Genomic DNA, 18,500 nt, shown 5'->3' with positions numbered 1-18,500 from the left:
TTTTTTGCTGAGCGGTCATTGATTGGAGTGGCTTTTATCCGCCATCATACAATTAACTTTGTGACCATAGTTCTTTTCTACTTTTATTTTTAGTTGCTCTTAAACCTCAGTGTGACTTGGAAAAGGGAGTATTTTTTTTTTTTTTCTGAAACTGCATAAACAGTAGGCAGATCAAAAGCTTGTGTCCCATAAAACTTACCTCTTTATTTGATAGTGTAATAACAGACTTGAAAATAACTTTTCCCAGTGAAAACATCACAATCTTGTAATCATCTGCTGCTTTGGTGTTAAAAATTATTTTCCCCCTCTCTGTTCAAGAGTGCCAAGGGCTGATAGGTTGCCTCTGTTTATATCTGTGGGTTTGGTGGACTGTTTATGCTGTCACAGCAAATAATTTACAGTTAAATGCAGTCTTGGCCTTAGGAATTCCATAATTTAGCTTAAAAATACAAGAGGGATTTTTTTTTTTTTCTTCCTCCTATGGAAGACAGCTGGGTTTTCCCCCAAATCATTAAACTGCAGAATATATAGTAAACTCAAGAAGAACTTTGTGCTAATTATTACTATATGCATTCCCTCCAGTACCTGACATCTAGAGAAAAAAAATTCCCCGCGGAATTGTGTGGATGATGTTTTAAATGGTAGGTGTAGCCTGTGCAAGACTTGCACAGCTGAGAATGAGTCAAAGACTGGAGATGTGGCTTTGCCAGCTTGGTTTGAGGTTAAATCAAGCCTTGTTGTTTGTAGCGTGTCACAAGTCGGAAGCGTGTCCCTTGGAAGGCGGAGCAGCCACGTACCCTCAGATAGGGATGTCTCTGGGTGTCCTGGATCTTCCTTGATCCCAGGAAGAGCAGAGGCTTCCCATCACCATTCTGTGATCTTAACCCTTTGGACAGTGGAAGAGGCAAAGTGTCCTACATCAAATATTTTTAAGGAGTTTCATAACAACTCTATGCTTCCCCCCCCCCCAATTTGGTGCTTTTCAAATGCTTGGCTAAAATACCTGACTCAGGAATCTGCTTTTATCTTGTATTTCTGTGCTGCTTTGATTTCACTAGATAATTCCCCACTGCCACCATCAGCCACGTAGTGGAAGAAGAAAGCAACCAGCTGTCCTGTAGTATTTACTGGACTTGGTGGAAGCTCTTTTATGCACTTCAGTGGCAAACAAAGGTGACCTTCTGTGTTTGGTCATATGTCTTTGAGGTCCTTGATCAGCCCCGTGGCACACTTGAAGCTGGTTTTGGAGGTCTGACAGCCCAAAGACCCAAAATTACCTTCTGTGCACGTTTATACAAGGAATTGCTAAAGTTAGAAACAAGCCTTTTCTGTGTGTGTCTTGGAGAGTAAATATTATAGTTAAAAAGAAACTTGTATGTGTCCTTAGAGCCCTTATATGAAGGGGTAGTTCCTCTGGAAAATACTGCTCAAGGAGAATATTTATTTCAAGATACTGTATCCCAGCTGGAGTGTAGATAATTCTCCTCTAAAGAATATTCTGCACCAAACCCAATTTCTCATATAAGCACTTTCTTTTTGTCGGTGGTTGAATCCTACAACTCTTTTTGGAATAGCCTTTTTCTAGAAAAAAACAAAACCCCAAAAACTTCTGCCATTGACTATACGGGACCAAATTCTTATCTTTTGAAGACTAAGTTTTATTAAAAATTTTTTTTCTGGGTGAGTATTAAAGCTTGGTCTGGAGGCCCCTCAGGCTCCATGGCCTCTTTCCAAGGCATTTGTCAAACGCAACTGGGAAAAAACAAGTTTATTGTCAGCTGGTTTAAACTCCCTACAGAGAGGTCTGTGTCTCGGGAAGTTTAGAGGCCTGTATGTTGAAAGGCTGAAAATTGTTGTTCCGGATTAACATTACTTAGTTCACCAGATTAACATCATTTGATCTTGAAGTTCTTAACTTGCAGTGCAGGTGGAGAAGGCAGCAGGAGAATTGAGTGTCCGTGGTCTCCATTCTGCCTGAGTCCCCAGGAGGGAAGCTGGTACCCCTCAGGAGCAGAGTTGCCAAGGAGAAATGCGTAGTGTCGTGTAAGGATACACTACTCGTGAATTTTTAACATAAGGTATTTGTAGCCATGTGTTGCTTGGACTCGTGCAAATATCATAGAATGGTTGAAGTTGGAAGGGACCTTTGAGATAATCGAGTCCAACCATCAACCCAGCACTGACAAACCCACCACTGACCCATGTCCCTCAGCACCACGTCTGCCTGGCTTTGAAATCCCTCCAGGGATGGGGCCTCCACCAATGCCCTGGGCAGCCTCTGCCAAGGCTTGATCACCCTTTTGGGGAAGAAATTGTTCCCAATCTCCATCCTAAACCTCCCCTGGTGCATCTTGAGGCTGTTTCCTCTTGTCCCATGGCCTGTTCCTTGGGAGAAGAGACCGACCCCCCCTGGCTACACCCTCCTTTCAGGGAGTTGGAGAGAGCAAGAAGGTCTCCCCTCAGCCTCCTTTTCTCCAGGCTGAACACCCCCAGCTCCCTCAGCCGCTCCTCACAAGACTTGTGCTCCAGACCCCTCACCAGCTCCGCTGACCTTCTCTGGACACGCTCCAGCCCCTCAATGTCTTTCTTGTAGCACAGTTTGATGACCCTTTTGGTGGAAGAAATTTCTCCTAAACCTGATATCCAGCCTAAACATCTCCTGACACAACTTGAGGCCATGTCTGAGGAGAACACAGTGTGCAACTTCTTAAACTGTGCTATTCTCAATTTCTACGTGTTTTTTGGTTTCTGTTGCTAAAAAAATAAATTTGTGGTTGGTTTATTTTGGTAATGAAAACCAGGGTTCTGTGCTGCTCTTGTAGCATGCACTCGTATACGTGTTGTATTCTTAATACCGGCTGTTTTCCTCCAGCGTTGCTGTGGAGTTGCATCATAAAGGCAAACCCGTGCGTATTGTTGTGCAGAGGATTGTGTACGTCTCTGGTTATTTTTGCACCAGTCCCCAGGTGTTCTCTGCAGACATCCTTGTCAGCTCGGATCAGCAAACGCTGACTGAATCCGCGCTGTGCTTAATGAAAGCACACAGAATGTCCTCTGTGCATTTCTTTTCCTTACAAGCTGCCTCCTCAGAAGCCAGGCTGCATCGACCTTAAATGGGGACTATTTTAAGATCTTGTTCCAGCTTCGTTCTGAATAAATGCTCACCTGTGTTTCTGCCCCAAGAATGAGTTGGAGAGAAGAGAGCTCTTGTGGAAGCTGTTCTGCAGAAAAGAGTAAAGGTCAACTCTTAGTCCTTCCAGAGCTGCCCAGGAGATGGTAGGTTTTGGGAATAAGATGGAAACACAGAGAAGGAGCGCTTCTTTTTGTTGTTTTTTTTTTTTCTCCTTCTCCCAGGCAGGACGAAAGCCTGAGGGAGTGTGAGAGGGCAGAGTTTTCTTTGGGGCAGCGTAGGGTAGGTGGTCACAGGAGGAGGGAGCAAAGAGAAGTATTTGCTTGCAAGTGGATAATGGTGCTGGGGAAACATTAGGCAAAACTTAAATTAGTTAAAAGGATGGAGGGAAGGGAAGTCTGTGTTATTCCCTGGCATTTTAATAGGTCTCCTGAAACTTCTCTAATTCGCCGCTTGAAAAGGCTGACTTAGCATTGCTTCTTGTGCTTTCAAGGGCAAAATGTATTTAGGAAGATAGCGATAGCTTAGTTTAAGGACTCCATTCAGCATGTGGTACAGGGAAACGATGGCTGAATTCCCCGAGCTAGATGATAGCATATGCTGCTTTAGCTTGCATCAGAATAATGTTTAGTGCTGAAAAGAGTAGAAACCATGAATGTTTCGCTCCAGAAAAGTATACTCAGGTGGCCGCCCATTTTATCTCCTCCCTTCTGCAGCTGTTCTCTGCCTGAGGATATTGCCATCTTAACATTACTTTCTGTAGCTATAGAAAGTCTTGTGTGTTGTATACCACCCTACCGTGAAGGAGGGATTTGTCCTGTGAGACAGTCTTAATTTACACTATCTTTTCTCTCACCACTGCAATCTGCTGCATGGGGTTTTTATCTCGTTTCCTCTAATTTGCCACCATTGTTTCTGTCTTCTAATGCAGTTTTTAGGATTTCACAGAACGATATGAGTTTGGAAGGGACCTCTGGAGATGATCCAGTCCAACCCCCTGCCAGAGCAGGTCCACCCAGAGCAGGTTGCACAGGAACGTGTCCAGGTGGGGTTTGGAATGTCTCCAGAGAAGGAGACTCCCCCACCTCTCTGGGCAGCCTCCTCCAGGGCTCTGCCACCCTCAAAGTGAAGAAGTTCCTCCTCGTGTTGAGATGGAACTTCTTATATTCAAGTTTGTGCCCATTTCCTCTTGTCCTATCCCTGGGCACCACTGGAAAAAGCCTGGCCCCATCCTCCTGACACCCATCCTTTAAGTATTTATAGGTGTTGATCAGATCCCCCCTCAGTCTTCTCTTCTCCAGACTAAAAGACCCAAGTCCCTCAGCCTTTCCTCATCAGAGAGATGCTCCAGGCCCCTCAGCATCTTTGTGGTCCTCTGCTGTCCCCTCTCCAGCAGTTCCCTGTCCTTCTTGAACTGGGGAGCCTGGAACTGGACCCAGTGCTCCAGCTGTGGCCTCCCCAGGGCAGAGCAGAGGGGGAGGATGACCTCCCTCCACCTGCTGGCCACACTCTTCCTGATGCCTCCCAGGATGCTGTTGGCCGCCTTGGTCAAAAGGCCAAGGGCGCATTGCTGGCTCATGTCTATTGCTATTGTCCACCAGGACTCCCAGGTCTTTTTCCTCAGAGCTGCATTTATCTGACTTGAGCTCAATGAATTATGCAAGTGATACTTAACCTGGGGCAGGGGGGAGACTGTGGAAGCAGAGGACAGAGGTTCTGCTCTGCACACTTACTCAGAGCGGAATTTGGAAGAAAAACATTTGAAGTCCCGTAGTGGATTTGTCTTAAGGCTGGATGCTTTGTAACAGTTGTCAAGATTTTTGTGTCAAACTTCCTATTTACACAAACAGCTCCTGGCAGGAAGGATGGCAGTGTCCTAGCTTGTCACTGGGCTGAAGAACTTCCCTACCTGAACTACTTGCCCTGTAAATCAAAAGATTTACTAGGAGGGGATCCAGCTGTGCCTAGGCATTGTGGAAATACGGTGTCAGGTAATTGTGGCTCTAAAGAACCTAAATTAATCCTTGTGGGAGAGGAAGAAAGGACAAGAATAGATCATGTTTCAAGCAGAATGACAGATGCAGTGGTGACAGATGTCCTAGTGCTGTATTTCTTGGTGACTGCAGAGAGCAGGGTTTAATTAGGAAGGCATCATCTGTAGGAAAAGGTGATGAACCAAACTTCACATAATCAACCATTGCAGGAAAAACTCAAGTTGAAGCACGTTCAGCTGCTTTTGTTTGCAGAAATATGCCTTCTTCCCCATGCTTTCTCCAGAGGTGGGTGGGCTTTTTTTGGAAAAATCAGATTATTCCTATCACAGCAGTGAATCTGGCTCTTAGTTCAAAGTGAAGATAGTGGAGACAAAACTTTTCATCCAAGGTTAAGAGTTGGCCATAGTAGTATAGAGACCTTCTTCAGATGGCAGAGGATGGAGACACGTTCACTCCACCAGTGACTATATGGTATTGGGATGTGGGGGAGAGGCCAGCTTTGGATAATCGGGAAGGAGTTTATAGGTGACCTGTGAAATAAAGACTTGCAAATCCTAAAGACGCTTCTGGATAGTTGAAACAATTAAAAAACCAAGGGTTCAGGGAGTGGGGAGTGCTTTTGTTTGCCTTTTATGTATGACGTTATATAAATGTATAAAGGGATATTGCAGTATAGAAAGTGAACCTGAAGTGCACTGAATTCTTCAGCTATTTGGGCAGAAACTTCATTAGAACCCCTTCAGTAGTGCTTGAGAGAAATTAATAATCCAGATGGTTCTCTGAGCTGACAAAGATAATAATACTGTACAAGTAGGTATTGTGTTCTTTCATTACAGGCTTCATTGAGATTCTTCTCCAGTTTGCTTTGAGGCCAGAATCTGAGATTTCTGTAATACAGGTGTTTTGAATAGGGAAGAGAACATTGGCTTCTTCTCCTAGGAAGCTAGAACCCCTCTCAGAAGGTGCAAAGGGCTGTATAGAAGTGGAGGAGAGTAGTTCCCTGTTACAAAAAAGTAGAAATAAATCTGTTCACTAGACTTAGAGCTGAGAATGGAAGGTAGATAATTAATCATTTTTAGGCATATAGGAATAACAATATATGGAAAATAATGCTGAATTGGCACTTTTAGAGGTGCTTTGGGCAGCTAGTAAGCAGGAAGGATGAAGTTTATTTTCATAGGAATAGTGTCTTGCTGTGAAGATCAGGGTCCTTTTATGCTATGTGTTTTAGGGAAAGTATAGTAAGAATGATAGAATTGTCCAGGTTGGAAGGCACCTTTCAGATCATGGAGTCCAACCATCAACCCAACACTGACAAACCCACCACTGACCCATGTCCCTCAGCACCACGTCTGCCCGGCTTTGAAATCCCTCCAGGGTTGGTGACTCCACCACTGCCCTGAGCAGCCTCTGCCAAGGCTTGACAACTCCTTCCATGAAGAAATTGTTCCCAATCTCCATCCTAAACCTCCCTTGGTGCAACTTGAGGCCGTTTCCTCTTGTCCCATGGCCTGTGACTTGGGAGAAGAGACCGACCCCCCCCGGCTACACCCTCCTTTCAGGGAGTTGGAGAGAGGGAAAAGGTCTCCCCTCAGCCTCCTTTTCTCCAGGCTGAACACCCCCAGCTCCCTCAGCCTCTCCTCACAAGACTTGTGCTCCAGACCCCTCACCAGCTCTGTTGCCCTTCTCTGGACACGCTCCAGCCCCTCAAGGTCTTTCCTGTCATGAGGGGCCCAAAACTGGACCCAGCCCTGGAGGTGGGTCCTCCCCAGTGCCCAGTCCAGGGGGACGGTCACTGCCCCAGTCCTGCTGGCCACACTCTTCCTGACAGAGGTCAGAAATCCTGAGGTTTTGTGGTCTAACCCTGTACTGTTTTCTGTGTTAGAGCTTTCACGACTGCTGTGACGCAGCTGGCTGTAAGGTTGTGATAGCCTTCATGGGAAGTTGCTACAGGAATATATATTCATCATTAGTAAAAGGGATGCCTCTAATTACAACGGGAACCTTGGGTGACTACCTTGGATGTAATCTAATATCAGGCCTTTGCGTTAATGTGGGTGAGTTTTACCCCTCCTTACCTGCATCTGAAATGGGGGCAGAGAATTACTGAAGTTCAAAGCTGCGAAGGAGATGGTGAGGGATGTTTCATGGTTTAGAAATATGTGGGTGATTGAGATAAATGTAAAGAAGGTAGGCGATAGTTCGCCTGTCCTTCTGTAATCGATATATGATCTGTATGTATGAGAATTAGCTAATGAAAACTACTTTTCTTCCTCTTTCTTAGTAGTTTCAGGGGAGGAATCCACTTTTGCTGTCTTGGGAGAGGTCCGAGGCTCACCATGGGTCACATCTTCTGAAACAGGACAATCCTATGTTTCTCTTTTTGCCCTCAGATGACAGGAACAGTTTCAAATGGAAGCTGAATCATCCAGATTCCTCTCTTCCATTTTATCTGAGCATGGAATACCAATTAAAACTCTAATTTAGCATTATCACAAGGCCCATTTTGATATTGTGGAGGTGTTGACAAGTTGGAGCCACCTTGCTTACACTGAGCTCTTCCAGGTTTTTATTCACGGCATTCAATTCCCTAATATATTTCCCACATCTAAATAGAATCTCTTTTAGTGTTTTGTAGTTGAAAACACCTCGTATAATGAGTTAATTAACCACTATTGAGATGTTTTTAAATAGAGGCATTTTTGGTGTTGTCCTGTTTGCAGTATTTAATGAATACTTTGTCGGACTCTCCCTAAACAAATTAGTCAAAACCTTTGAATCTTGTGATTCAGTTGCTGTGTTATTGCTGGAGCTGGTTTGCCTGGATAATTCCTAAGAGGAAAAATATTTTAAATTTTTTTTTTTAAGAAAGGATAAACTGCTTTGTCTAGAAATTTCTTTCCAGTGCCTTAAGAACTTTGATAAAAGTTCATAAAATAGTGTAAATAACTGTCAGATAGCATCCTTTTTTTTCCCCCAAAATCAATTTTTTTCATGCCATCTGTATAGTTCAGGAGCAATCCTGAAGGCTGTACCGTTTTGTGGTGCTAGTGTCTAATAAATGAACTTATTTTTCCTTTTTTAAGGTGATGTATAGAGTACTCTTAACGGGCTGCTCTGGAACCAGGTGATGAGGTGTCTCCTTGTTTCAGCAGTTTTATGTGCCGTCAGCACTTTGTGTCCTGTCCAGTTAAGCTTTCCAGCGGGAAGTACAACAACAGCTGCAACTGGAAGGAAAAACAAGAAGCCGAAGGCTAAAATTCGGCTGCTCCAAGTCAAGTGACAGGAATTGGGGTTTTGTGGGATCTGCTGAGCGGATCTTTCAGATGTGCTGGCTCCTCAAATAGACTCAAATAGTTTGCCTTTAATAGGCATCAATAATATTGGGATATTTTCATCTGTTTTTAGGGTGTCCTAATAATTTGAAGTTTTCCTCCTTTTTTCCCCCTAAACTTCAGTGAAAAGTTGTAACATGACCACCAGTGTAGAGTTCAGTTTCACGCTTTCTTAAAGCAAAAACTGGAGATTTTACGAAGATTCAAGTTATGTTAATAACATTTATGCAGCGTTGAGGCATGGAGTGGACATAGTAGCCCTCAAAAAATCCACTGATTTTGATGCGTTCGTGCTGTGGTAATAAAACACACGGAGGGAATTCGGTTTTCTTCTGGTCTACCTGCAAGGACTTCACATTTTTTTTGTAGAATCTATTTCTGTGCTTAACTCCATCCATGGAACCTGTTCGGTGAAGCGCTTGATTTACCGTCTCAATTTGGGGCCGGCTCCTGAATGACAGAAGATGATGTTTTCCTTCAATAATTCTGAAAGCTAAAGTTAAGATGTATTATTTTGCAATGACTATTGAACTTCATCCCGATTTGATCAGTTTTGGCTTTTTGTAAGATTTTTGGTTTTTTAGGGGGTCAATTTCTTGACAAAAGTATGATAAACCTTTGTATTAACTTTATTAATAGACTGAATTAAAACTTCATGCCTAGCTCAGCAACGCAGTTACTTGAAGCAGCTGAACATGTCCTCATCAAGACTTTCCACAAATGTTGAATCGGTTAAATAGCATTTATTGACTTTCACTGTCAATAAATGTAGGTTAAAGAAATTTCTTAGGGGGCAGTTTGGTATGTCTTCATGGCTGCAAAAAATCAGAGAACTATTATTCTTTTAAAATTGAATAAAATAGCCTTTTCCCCTTATAGCTCTCCAAACTTTACAATCCCCTTTCTTCTTGCCTTGATTTCTGCCTGTATTTTTCGCTCTCTGGAGCGGATGTGATTCCTTCTGTATCTGGTGAATACACCTTTTCATGCACGTGAAGGTAACCCAAATAATATTGATAGCTGATGATACTGTTGCTCTTAGATTTCATTCTCAAAATCACACAGAATCACAGAATGATACGGGGTTGGAAGGGACCTCTGGAGATCATCTAGTCCAACCCCCCTGCCAAAGCAGGTCCACCCGGAGCAGGTTGCACAGGAACGTGTCCGGGCGGGGTTTGAATGTCTCCAGAGAAGGGGACTCCACCACCTCTCTGGGCAGCCTCTTCCAGGGCTCTGCCACCCTCACAGGAAAGAAGTTCCTCCTCATGTTGAGATGGAACTTCTTGTGTTCAAGTTTGTGCCCATTTCCTCTTGTCCTGTCCCTGGGCACCACTGGAAAAAGCCTGGCCCCATCCTCCTGACACCCACCCTTGAAGTATTTATAGGTGTTGATCAGATCCCCCCTCAGTCTTCTCTTCTCCAGACTAAAAAGCCCCAAGTCCCTCAGCCTTTCCTCATCAGAGAGGTGCTCCAGTATCTAGAGAACATTGCATTGACCATCTACGTTTAGGCAAGACTTCATCCATGTGTACATGTTCTGAAGTAGTGGGATTATATTCACGTCCCCATCTTCAGCAGTCTCAGTGCAGGAGTGAACTGCACAGGTCATTGTTGATTGAGGGTTGTTTTATGGAAGAAGCATCAAATTAAATTGTAATCAAACCTTAATGTCAAATGATTTGGTTCTATTCTTAGACCGTAGTTGCTGTTCATCTTTCTGAATCTTATGCCTTAAATTAAAAGATGCAAGACCACTGGAATTGAAGTGCTCTGGAGGTTAGAGTGAAAAATAACCCAACACAATCCTGGGATTCTGTACCAAAAAGAAAAGGAAGATAATTTGAGGTTATCCGGGAAGGAGCTAAACTAATAGCTGAACTTGGTGATTTCAGGTAACAAATCATTAGACGCGGCAACAAGTCTTTTCGTTGATGTAATTTCTAGTGGATCCGTTATGATTATACTCAAATCTCAGGAGAAGGCAAATCATGGAAAGAAAAATTCAGGATTTCTGAAAGTATTGAAGTACCTTTGCATCAGGAAGAGGAATCTCTCTTGTTACTGCGGCACGTTCCTCAGATATTAAGATTTGTTTTCGACGGTGGCAGAGAAAAGGACGTTGCTCTTTGTGGTGCAGAGATAATGAAACGGGTAATTTTGCAGGGAAATGTCACCAGCACAATATAATTCTGAAGAATCCAGCAGAGTATTCTCGTGTTAGGTGATGGTAGCCTCTTGTTTTTAGCTTATCCTGTTTTAACAAAAGTTATTTTTGGAAAACATTGTTATGTTTGAGGATTTATAGGCAGGTTCCTGTGTAAACTGCCCATGGATATGGCTTGTTCTGGAAACAAATACTGTGTTCGAGGTATTTAAACCACAAATTCATTATTATCTTTTGAATGTCTGCATAGGTTTTCAAAATGTTTCTGTGTTGATTAGTCTCTTATTCAAGTTGAGAACTTAAACTGGCAGTAAAATCTGGAAATGTAGTTGAAGTACTATTTTCTGTTGCCACTTTCTCACTTTTTCTTCAGTAAATATGAGCAAGTGCTTCATAAGAGCAGAGATCGTCTTTTTGCTCATATTCCCCTAAACCTTAAAGCTGGAATGAGGTCCTGAATATTTATTTTTACTCTTAACGTGCTTATTCCAAAACCAATTGCAATTGTGAGAGAGGGAAACAATTGCGTTGATTCTGACTTTATGCCCATCTAAAATATTCGGAGCAGTTTCCTGAATTTGGAAATGTCATTTTTATAACTGTTTTTGCTCGAATCTTATGGTTTAGGTGCTGGAGGAGCCCGTAGCTGCCTCCCCTTTCCCACGAGGAGCTCGCTGCAGAGCACCGGAAAGAGCCGATCCGCGCTTCCAATATACTGTCTGTCCAAAGTGGCTTAATTACTTTTGATCTGTGGACGTAGCGTTTTACATCTTCCAAGTCTTTTCCATGCATTTAATTAGGTATTTAAAAATAAAATACCGAGATGTAAAAAAAATTGGATCTTATGAATGATTAATTACTGAAGGTCTCCTTGTGGATTTTTGCTCAGTGCTGCGCTTGTTTTTAATGGGGTGTCTGAATGATGTAGCCTGTATGTAATATATGCTTCAAAAAGTGCATTAATCCCCATAGGCTTTAACTGCCATCGTATATAAAGTGCATATTAAGCTACCCTTGCATGACAATAATAAAACTTAAATATTGGTCTTTTAAACTTGATAGGTTTAATTTTTTGTGTGAGAGGCAAGTAGACCACTAAAGCAGTTGGAATAATAAACCCAACCCCAACCAAACCACCACCCAGTTAATAAACAAACACGCAGTTAAAATTAAAGGCAGAGTAAATATTTGATGGGCCAAACTTTCCTTCTTTTGGCTTTACTCTATGAATTTAGCTTAGAAACCATTGACTGGGCTAGAAGTGACTTGGCACTCGGTCTGTATCGCATATCTCGATAATAAATGTGTTGCTTTAGTGAAATGCTCAGCAGCGTAACTTTCCAAGAGCATTTTTTTTTTTTTGAAACAACTTGACCCAAGGGCTAAAGCTTTTTGGTGAAGGTGAAGTTGTCCTGGCATTTGCACCGTGTGCGAGTGTGTTTACATTCTAAAAAAATACACATAAATTGGATCCCAATTTCTAACTGAAATTTTGTTTAACGTTGATGTGTAAAAGTAGAAATACAGCAAGTAGAAATTGTCTGTAAGCTATTCTATAAACAACAAACTGGGGTTTTTTGTTATTTTTCTTTTCTTGTGCTCCAAGCACCTTATGAAATGTTAATGCAGTTGCATTTCTGCCCGGACTGAAGATGTTATAAGAATGAGGTATCTCTGAATTTATATATTATCTATCTGAATCTGTCTGAATGTGCTCGCAGCAAAGCTGGGTGTCTTTTATCATGGAGTAAACTGACACACAGCTAGAGTTCTTCTGCAGTTTGTCCAAAAATTGCATTATTAAGGAAGTATTTAGCCAAAGTGTTGTGGGGACTGTTGAAATAATAACTAATTGTAAAAAGTCAATACTAAATGCCATCCGCTCTGACTCTTTGAACTCCTGGTTACTGCCCAGCTTCAGCTCAGCCCTGACCACTACGAGGACACTTGAACTGGAGCCCAGAAGAGAGCTCTGCGGTACCAGCACTCTGCCATATTTCGCCTCAGTTTAGAGCCTGAATTAACGTTTAGTCACTGACTTGCTGACAATATAAAAAGAGTCACAGAATCATAGAATGGTTAGAGTTGGAAGGGACCTTAAAGATCCAACCCCCCTGCCATGGGCAGGGACACCTCCACTAGAGCAGGTTGCTCAAAGCCCCATCCAGCCTGGCCTTAAACACTTCCAGGGATGGGGCAGCCACAACTTCCCTGGGCAACCTCTTCCAGTGCTTCACCACCCTCACAGCAAAGAATTTCCTCCTAATATCTCATCTAAATCTCCCCTCTTCCAATTTAAAACCATTACCCCTTGTCCTGTCACTACATCTCCTGACAAAGAGTCCCTCTCCGGCTCTCCTGGAGGCTTCCTTCAGATATTGGAAGGCTGCTATGAGGTCTCCCCGGAGCCTTCTCTTCTCTTTATCAAGAATTTAAAGGGAATTTATTCTTTCTCCAGTGCGACTTCCCAGAACCCTTTTCCACATGCTTTAACCTCAGTGCCATTTTGTCTTTAGTAATGGAATTATACAGGATTTATTCATTCTTTGATTTTTAAACTGAATCTTGTAAATCCTCATATTCTGGTTTAGGGACAGGCAGCCATTCCCAACTAAATTGGAATGAAGGGTACTTTCCTATCCAAGTTCTAGTACTGTTCCTCCTCCTTCTCTTTCCCTGTCATCCTCCAGCTCCTCTGCCTCCCAAATCTCCTCTTAAATGTTTTTTTCCATAGAAGTGTACATATAAATATAACTTAGCTTAATATTGGAGGTGGTTGTACAGTCCGATAGTGGAATCCGGTGTTTAAAAGCAGAGTGTGGAGTACAGAAGACATGGCTTTGCAAGAACTACTGCTGCTGTTTTAAAAAACATATGAATAAATCACTTCTAGGACTAGATGATCTCCAGAGGTCCTTTCCAGCCCCATATCATTCTGTGATTCTAAGATGTAGGAGGAGCTTCCCAATAACATCTCCTGCATGGGATGGCTTCTGCTTTCCAATCTGTACTCACCTTCTTCTTGCCAGCTGAATTGCTGAGGAGGTCCACCTGAAATTCTCTTCCTTCTGTTGACCTGCAGCTGAGAGCTCCTTCCTCCACTCCCTGTCCGTGGCTGCTGAGAAGTTTAGAATCATATGGATCATATGGACTTCTGTCAAATACGGTCCATATTTGATCATATGGACTTCTGTACCACGGAATCCTTCTTTTTCCTTAGCTTCATGGTCACACAGACTTGATCAGAAGATCATTGGGGCACATTTTACAATATTTCCAAGTGCTCTTACAGTTTCATAGATTCTCCTTTGTGTCATCAATATTTATGCTGAGGCTCGAAGAGCCTTCCTTCTGAGGCATTTGGTGAGTAGTTAAAATACTAAAGCCGTTTGGAGAATATTTTAAGCCTAATTGGAAACGTGTCTTAAAAAGCTGTAACTATGTAAGACAAGAAGGAGAGCTCAATCTTCAGGCTGTGGTGAAAAATATCCGCATGAGACTGTAACTCTTGGTTTGGGTTTTTTTTTTTTTCCATTCCTGAAAAATAATAAGAAGAACACGTGCAGCAGCCTTTGAAATGTAAAGGTGACCTGTGAGTACATTTTAGTTAATTAACCAAGCTTAATGCTTTTTTTCCCCTCCCTGTTTTTCTGGATATCTCACATGGCAAAGATGACCATATCATTCATCCTTCCTCTTCTCTGCTTTTAAACTCATCTGCGCGGTGACGACTGGATCGATGGGATTAATGGTATGAGCTTCAACAAGACCAAGTGCCAGGTCCTGCACTTGGGCCACACCAACCCCATGCATCGGTACAGGCTTGGGGAAGTGTGGCTGGAAAGCTGCCTGGCGGAAAAGGACTTGGGGGTTCTAATTGACAAGCGGCTGAAGATGAGCCGGCAGTGTGCCCAGGTGGCCAAGAAAGCCAACGGCATCCTGGCTTGTATTAGAAATAGCGTGACCAGCAGAAGTAGGGAGGTGATTGTGCCCATGTACTCAGCGCTGGTGAGGCCACACCTGGAGTATTGTGTCCGGTTTTGGGCACCTCAATCCAAGAGAGATACCGAGGTGCTGGAGCGAGTGCAGAGGAGGGCAACGAAGCTGGTGAAGGGCCTGGAAAACAAATCCTATGAAGAGCGGTTGAAGGAGCTGGGACTGTTTAGTCTGAGGAAGAGGAGGCTGAGGGGAGACCTCATCACTCTCTGCAACTACTTGAAAGGACACTGTAGAGAGGTTGGTGCTGGTCTCTTCTCACAAGCAAATAGCGATAGAACAAGAGGGAATGGCTTCAAGCTGCAACAGGGTAGGTTTAGACTGGACATCAGGAAGAAATTCTTCACAGACAGAGTGGTCGGGCGTTGGAACAGGCTGCCCAGGGAGGGGGTTGAGTCACCATCCCTGGATGTGTTTAAGAGCCGTTTAGATGTGGTGTTGGGGGATATGGTGTAGGGGAGAACTTTGTAGAGTAGGGTAGATGGTTGGACTCGATGATCCCAAGGGTCTTTTCCAACCTGGATGATTCTGTGATTCTATGACTGCCCCTTCTCTCTGCCGTGGGCAAGAGTAGTTACTCTTTGGGATGTTTTTTTCAAAATACAAAAAATTAACAAAAATTGTGGTGATTTCATATGAAAGGCAGCCCTACATCTTGCTGCTGCTTCTGGCATAGTTGAACCAGGGCTTCAGAAAGTCAGGAATAGAAACCAGTTTCCAGAATCCATTCTTGAGAGCCATAGCCTTAAAAAAAACCAACCCAGAGGTAGGTAATAAAACTCGGTGCAAGCTCGTATGGAAGTGAAAAGAGTTGTTTGTTTCCAGTTGAAGAGATTTCACTCGCAGTCGCTCTAGCGTAGATTTTACTTGTGTGCGCTCTCAGCCGTGTCCTCAAAAGCATCGAGACCTATAAAGTGCTGCGGCCGGAGTTGCTTATTGTGACGTGGGAAGGGGCACAGTTGAGTCCTCATCGTGTCTCTCGGATTCTTCTAGATTTTGTAACACTTAGTAGATACTTGTGAACTCTACTCTTAAGACTTGAAACTGTTTGAGATCTTTCTTCTAGGTATTTTGTCTCATCCCTCTTATGGCCTGGGCAAAATTCCTCAGTCTCCTTGGGTTTGTTTTTTGTTTGGGTTTTTTTTGGTTTGTTTTTGTTTTTTTCTTATCTGGGGACTTACACCACTTCTTGACCTTCTTGTTACTTTATCTTAGGTTTAGTCTTCCTCTTCTTGTTCTCTGGTAATTTGAATGAAACCACATTTACCACACTATGTAGCAATTAGCACGTGCAATACTGTTAATCCTCCTCCTTCCGTCGCTTGTTGTTGCACGCGTTTGCATTCTTCATTCTCAGCATTTTTGTTATAGGTCTTTACAAGATTATAAGGCTCTTTTCCCCCAAGGAAAACCTTCTACCTTGGTCTGCTGTGGACAGCAGAAGATAATTTCTGGCTTCCACACCAGCTTAAAGGGTGTCTGTCATTCAGGAATGGGAAGGATTCCTCTTCACTGAATTTCACTGAATTTTTAGAGTTGGAAGGGACCATAAAGATCATCTAGTCCAACTCCCCTGCCGAAGCAGGATTGCCCAGAGCATGTCAGAGCATGTTACTCAGGACTGCATCCAGGCGCGTCTTGAAAATCTCCAGAGAAGGGGACTCCACACCCTCCCTGGGCAGCCTGTTCCAGGGCTCTGGCACCCTCACCGTGAAGAATTTTCTTCTCGTATTTGAGTGGAACCTCCTATGTTCCAGCTTGTGCCCGTTGCCCCTCGTCCTCTCACTGGCAACCACCGAAAAGAGTCTGGCTCCCTCCTCCTTCAACCCACCCTTCAGATACTTCTAAGCATTGATAAGGTCTCCCCTCAGCCTTCTCTTCTCCAGGCTAAAGAGCCCCAGCTCTCTCAGCCTTTCTTCATAAGGGAGATGCTCCAATCCCTTAATCATCTTTGTTGCCCTTCGCTGGACTCTTTCCAGTAGTTCCCTATCCCTCTTGAATTGGGGAGCCCAGAACTGGATGCAGTATTCCAGTTGTGGCCTCACCAGTGCAGAGTAGAGGGGGAGAATGACTTCCCTCGACCTACTGGCCACACTCTTCCCTATGCAGCCCAGGATTCCATTGGCCTTCCTGGCCACAAGAGCACACTGCTTGCTCATTGTCATTTTGCTGTCTACCAGGACCCCCAGATCTTTCTCTTCAGAACTTGACTCCAGCAGGTCCACCCCTAACCTGTATTGGTGCCTGACATTCTTCTTCCCCAGGTGCAGGACCCTACGCTTTTCCCTTCACTTTTCCCTTCACTCTTCTTCAGAATTCAATTGCTTTCAGCCGCATTTAATCAGAATATTTGGCCCTTCTGTACAAACTGATGGCAGATTCAGAGCTCTAAACGTGAGAGATGACGGATGTTGTCGCCAACAGAAAACTGGAAGTACTTCTATAAAGCATCATTGTGCAACTTCCCGGATGCTTGGTGTTACACCAGATGAGGAAAACCGAAATTGCCTGAAGTTCCCCCTCTTGGGAGACTAATTTTGGCTCCGTTGTTTTTAGAAGTCTCTTAAACTGTGAAGATACCCCTGGTTATGTTGTGTGGTTGACTTGGAGTTCCTCTGAAGAAAACTAGACGAGTGGCATCATCTTCAGAACACCAGGCCTATATTTTAAAACAAATTTTTATAGCTGTGCTGAAGAAGTAACATTTGCATGATTTTTTAAAATTTTACTATCTTGACAGAGTAATCAAACTGTCATATTTTGCTTTCTATAATTTTAATAGCCTTGCTCCTTCCTGTTCAGTAGTGAGGGGCTCTTATTTATTCTTTGATATTTATTTAGTGAATGTGGTGGGGAAAAAAAACCCCAATTTTTTTGTAAAAACTTTGTACTTTGCATCTTAATTGTTTAAAAACTATCACAGCTGCAAAGTCTGTGAACTGGGTGTTATGGGATGGAACTAAAGGACTGATCCATGTTCAGTGTTTCATTTCTTCATGGCCACCACTGAGCAAATAAACCAAGATGATTTTTTTTTTTACACTGTACTCTTTCATATATTTCCAATTTTGGGAGGAAAAATAAAGCTAATTACTGACAAAAACCCGTAAGAGTTAATGAAGCTATTTATCACCATGTATTTTTGTCCCTGTCACGAGGTTTGGTGTGTATCCCAAGGGAAATCTTGCCTGTGCATTAAATAATCAGTCTTATTGTTCTACTTTTATCAACTATGCCAGTGCTTATTAGGATTTACTTAGTGGAAAAGCGTACCAAATTTAAGTCATTAAAGTTGTGATTATTCTCCACAAATTTGTATTGATTTTTGTGGACCTTTCATATACGGAAATACAAAGAGGAGCCTTGTCTAGCTTTTTGTGTCCGGGCTGTGCCTTCTGCTCTGGCCTCCTACGGGTCATTAATGATCACTCTCAATATATGGCTTAGTTTATAGCTGATAAATAGAGATACCAAACTCCAGGTAAAACTAGCTTGCATCTCCCTCAAGAAAAAAAAAAACGGTGTAGTACTAAATAAAATAGCATCCTAACATGTCTGAAGAAAGCAAACAGGCTGATGTTGACTTAAAAAAAAAAAAAAAAAGATTGATAATAGAAAATACCTTCTGCCTCTTCCTTTTCCCTTTAGCTACTGCCAAACTTTAAATACAAGTGACAGTTCTTTGCTTCTCTTGCTGGTCTTAAAATGCCTAGAGACAGCATAAAATACATCCATATGGCGCTGAATACTTAGATCGGTGGCACCGCAGGCTTTTATTCCGTCGTCCTTCAATATCTGGCTGTCAGCTTTCAGACTTCTTTCTTTTTTTTTTTTTTTTTTTCTCCATAGTGTGGCATTAGGATCTTGGTGGAGTGGTT

General features: G+C 42.9%; 1 protein-coding gene across 4 annotated transcripts in view; it reads left to right on the top strand.

Annotated features, from left to right (window-relative positions):
- Positions 1–18,500, top strand: part of RAB6A (RAB6A, member RAS oncogene family) — an 82,490-nt gene that overhangs the window by 9,700 nt on the left and 54,290 nt on the right. Inside the window, exon 2 of one of the 4 annotated variants that reach the window (XM_074159817.1) lies at positions 790–808. The exons of the other annotated variants lie outside the window; for them this stretch is intronic. Coding sequence (XP_074015918.1) covers positions 790–808 — 19 coding nt within the window. The remainder of the gene's footprint in view (positions 1–789; positions 809–18,500) is intronic. 4 annotated transcript variants of the gene reach the window in all.

Source organism: Numenius arquata, chromosome 1 (assembly GCF_964106895.1).
Source record: "Numenius arquata chromosome 1, bNumArq3.hap1.1, whole genome shotgun sequence".
Classification (NCBI taxonomy): Eukaryota; Metazoa; Chordata; class Aves; order Charadriiformes; family Scolopacidae; genus Numenius; species Numenius arquata.
The sequence above is the reverse complement of the archived record's forward strand: the minus strand, read 5'-3'. Positions and strand labels throughout refer to the sequence as shown.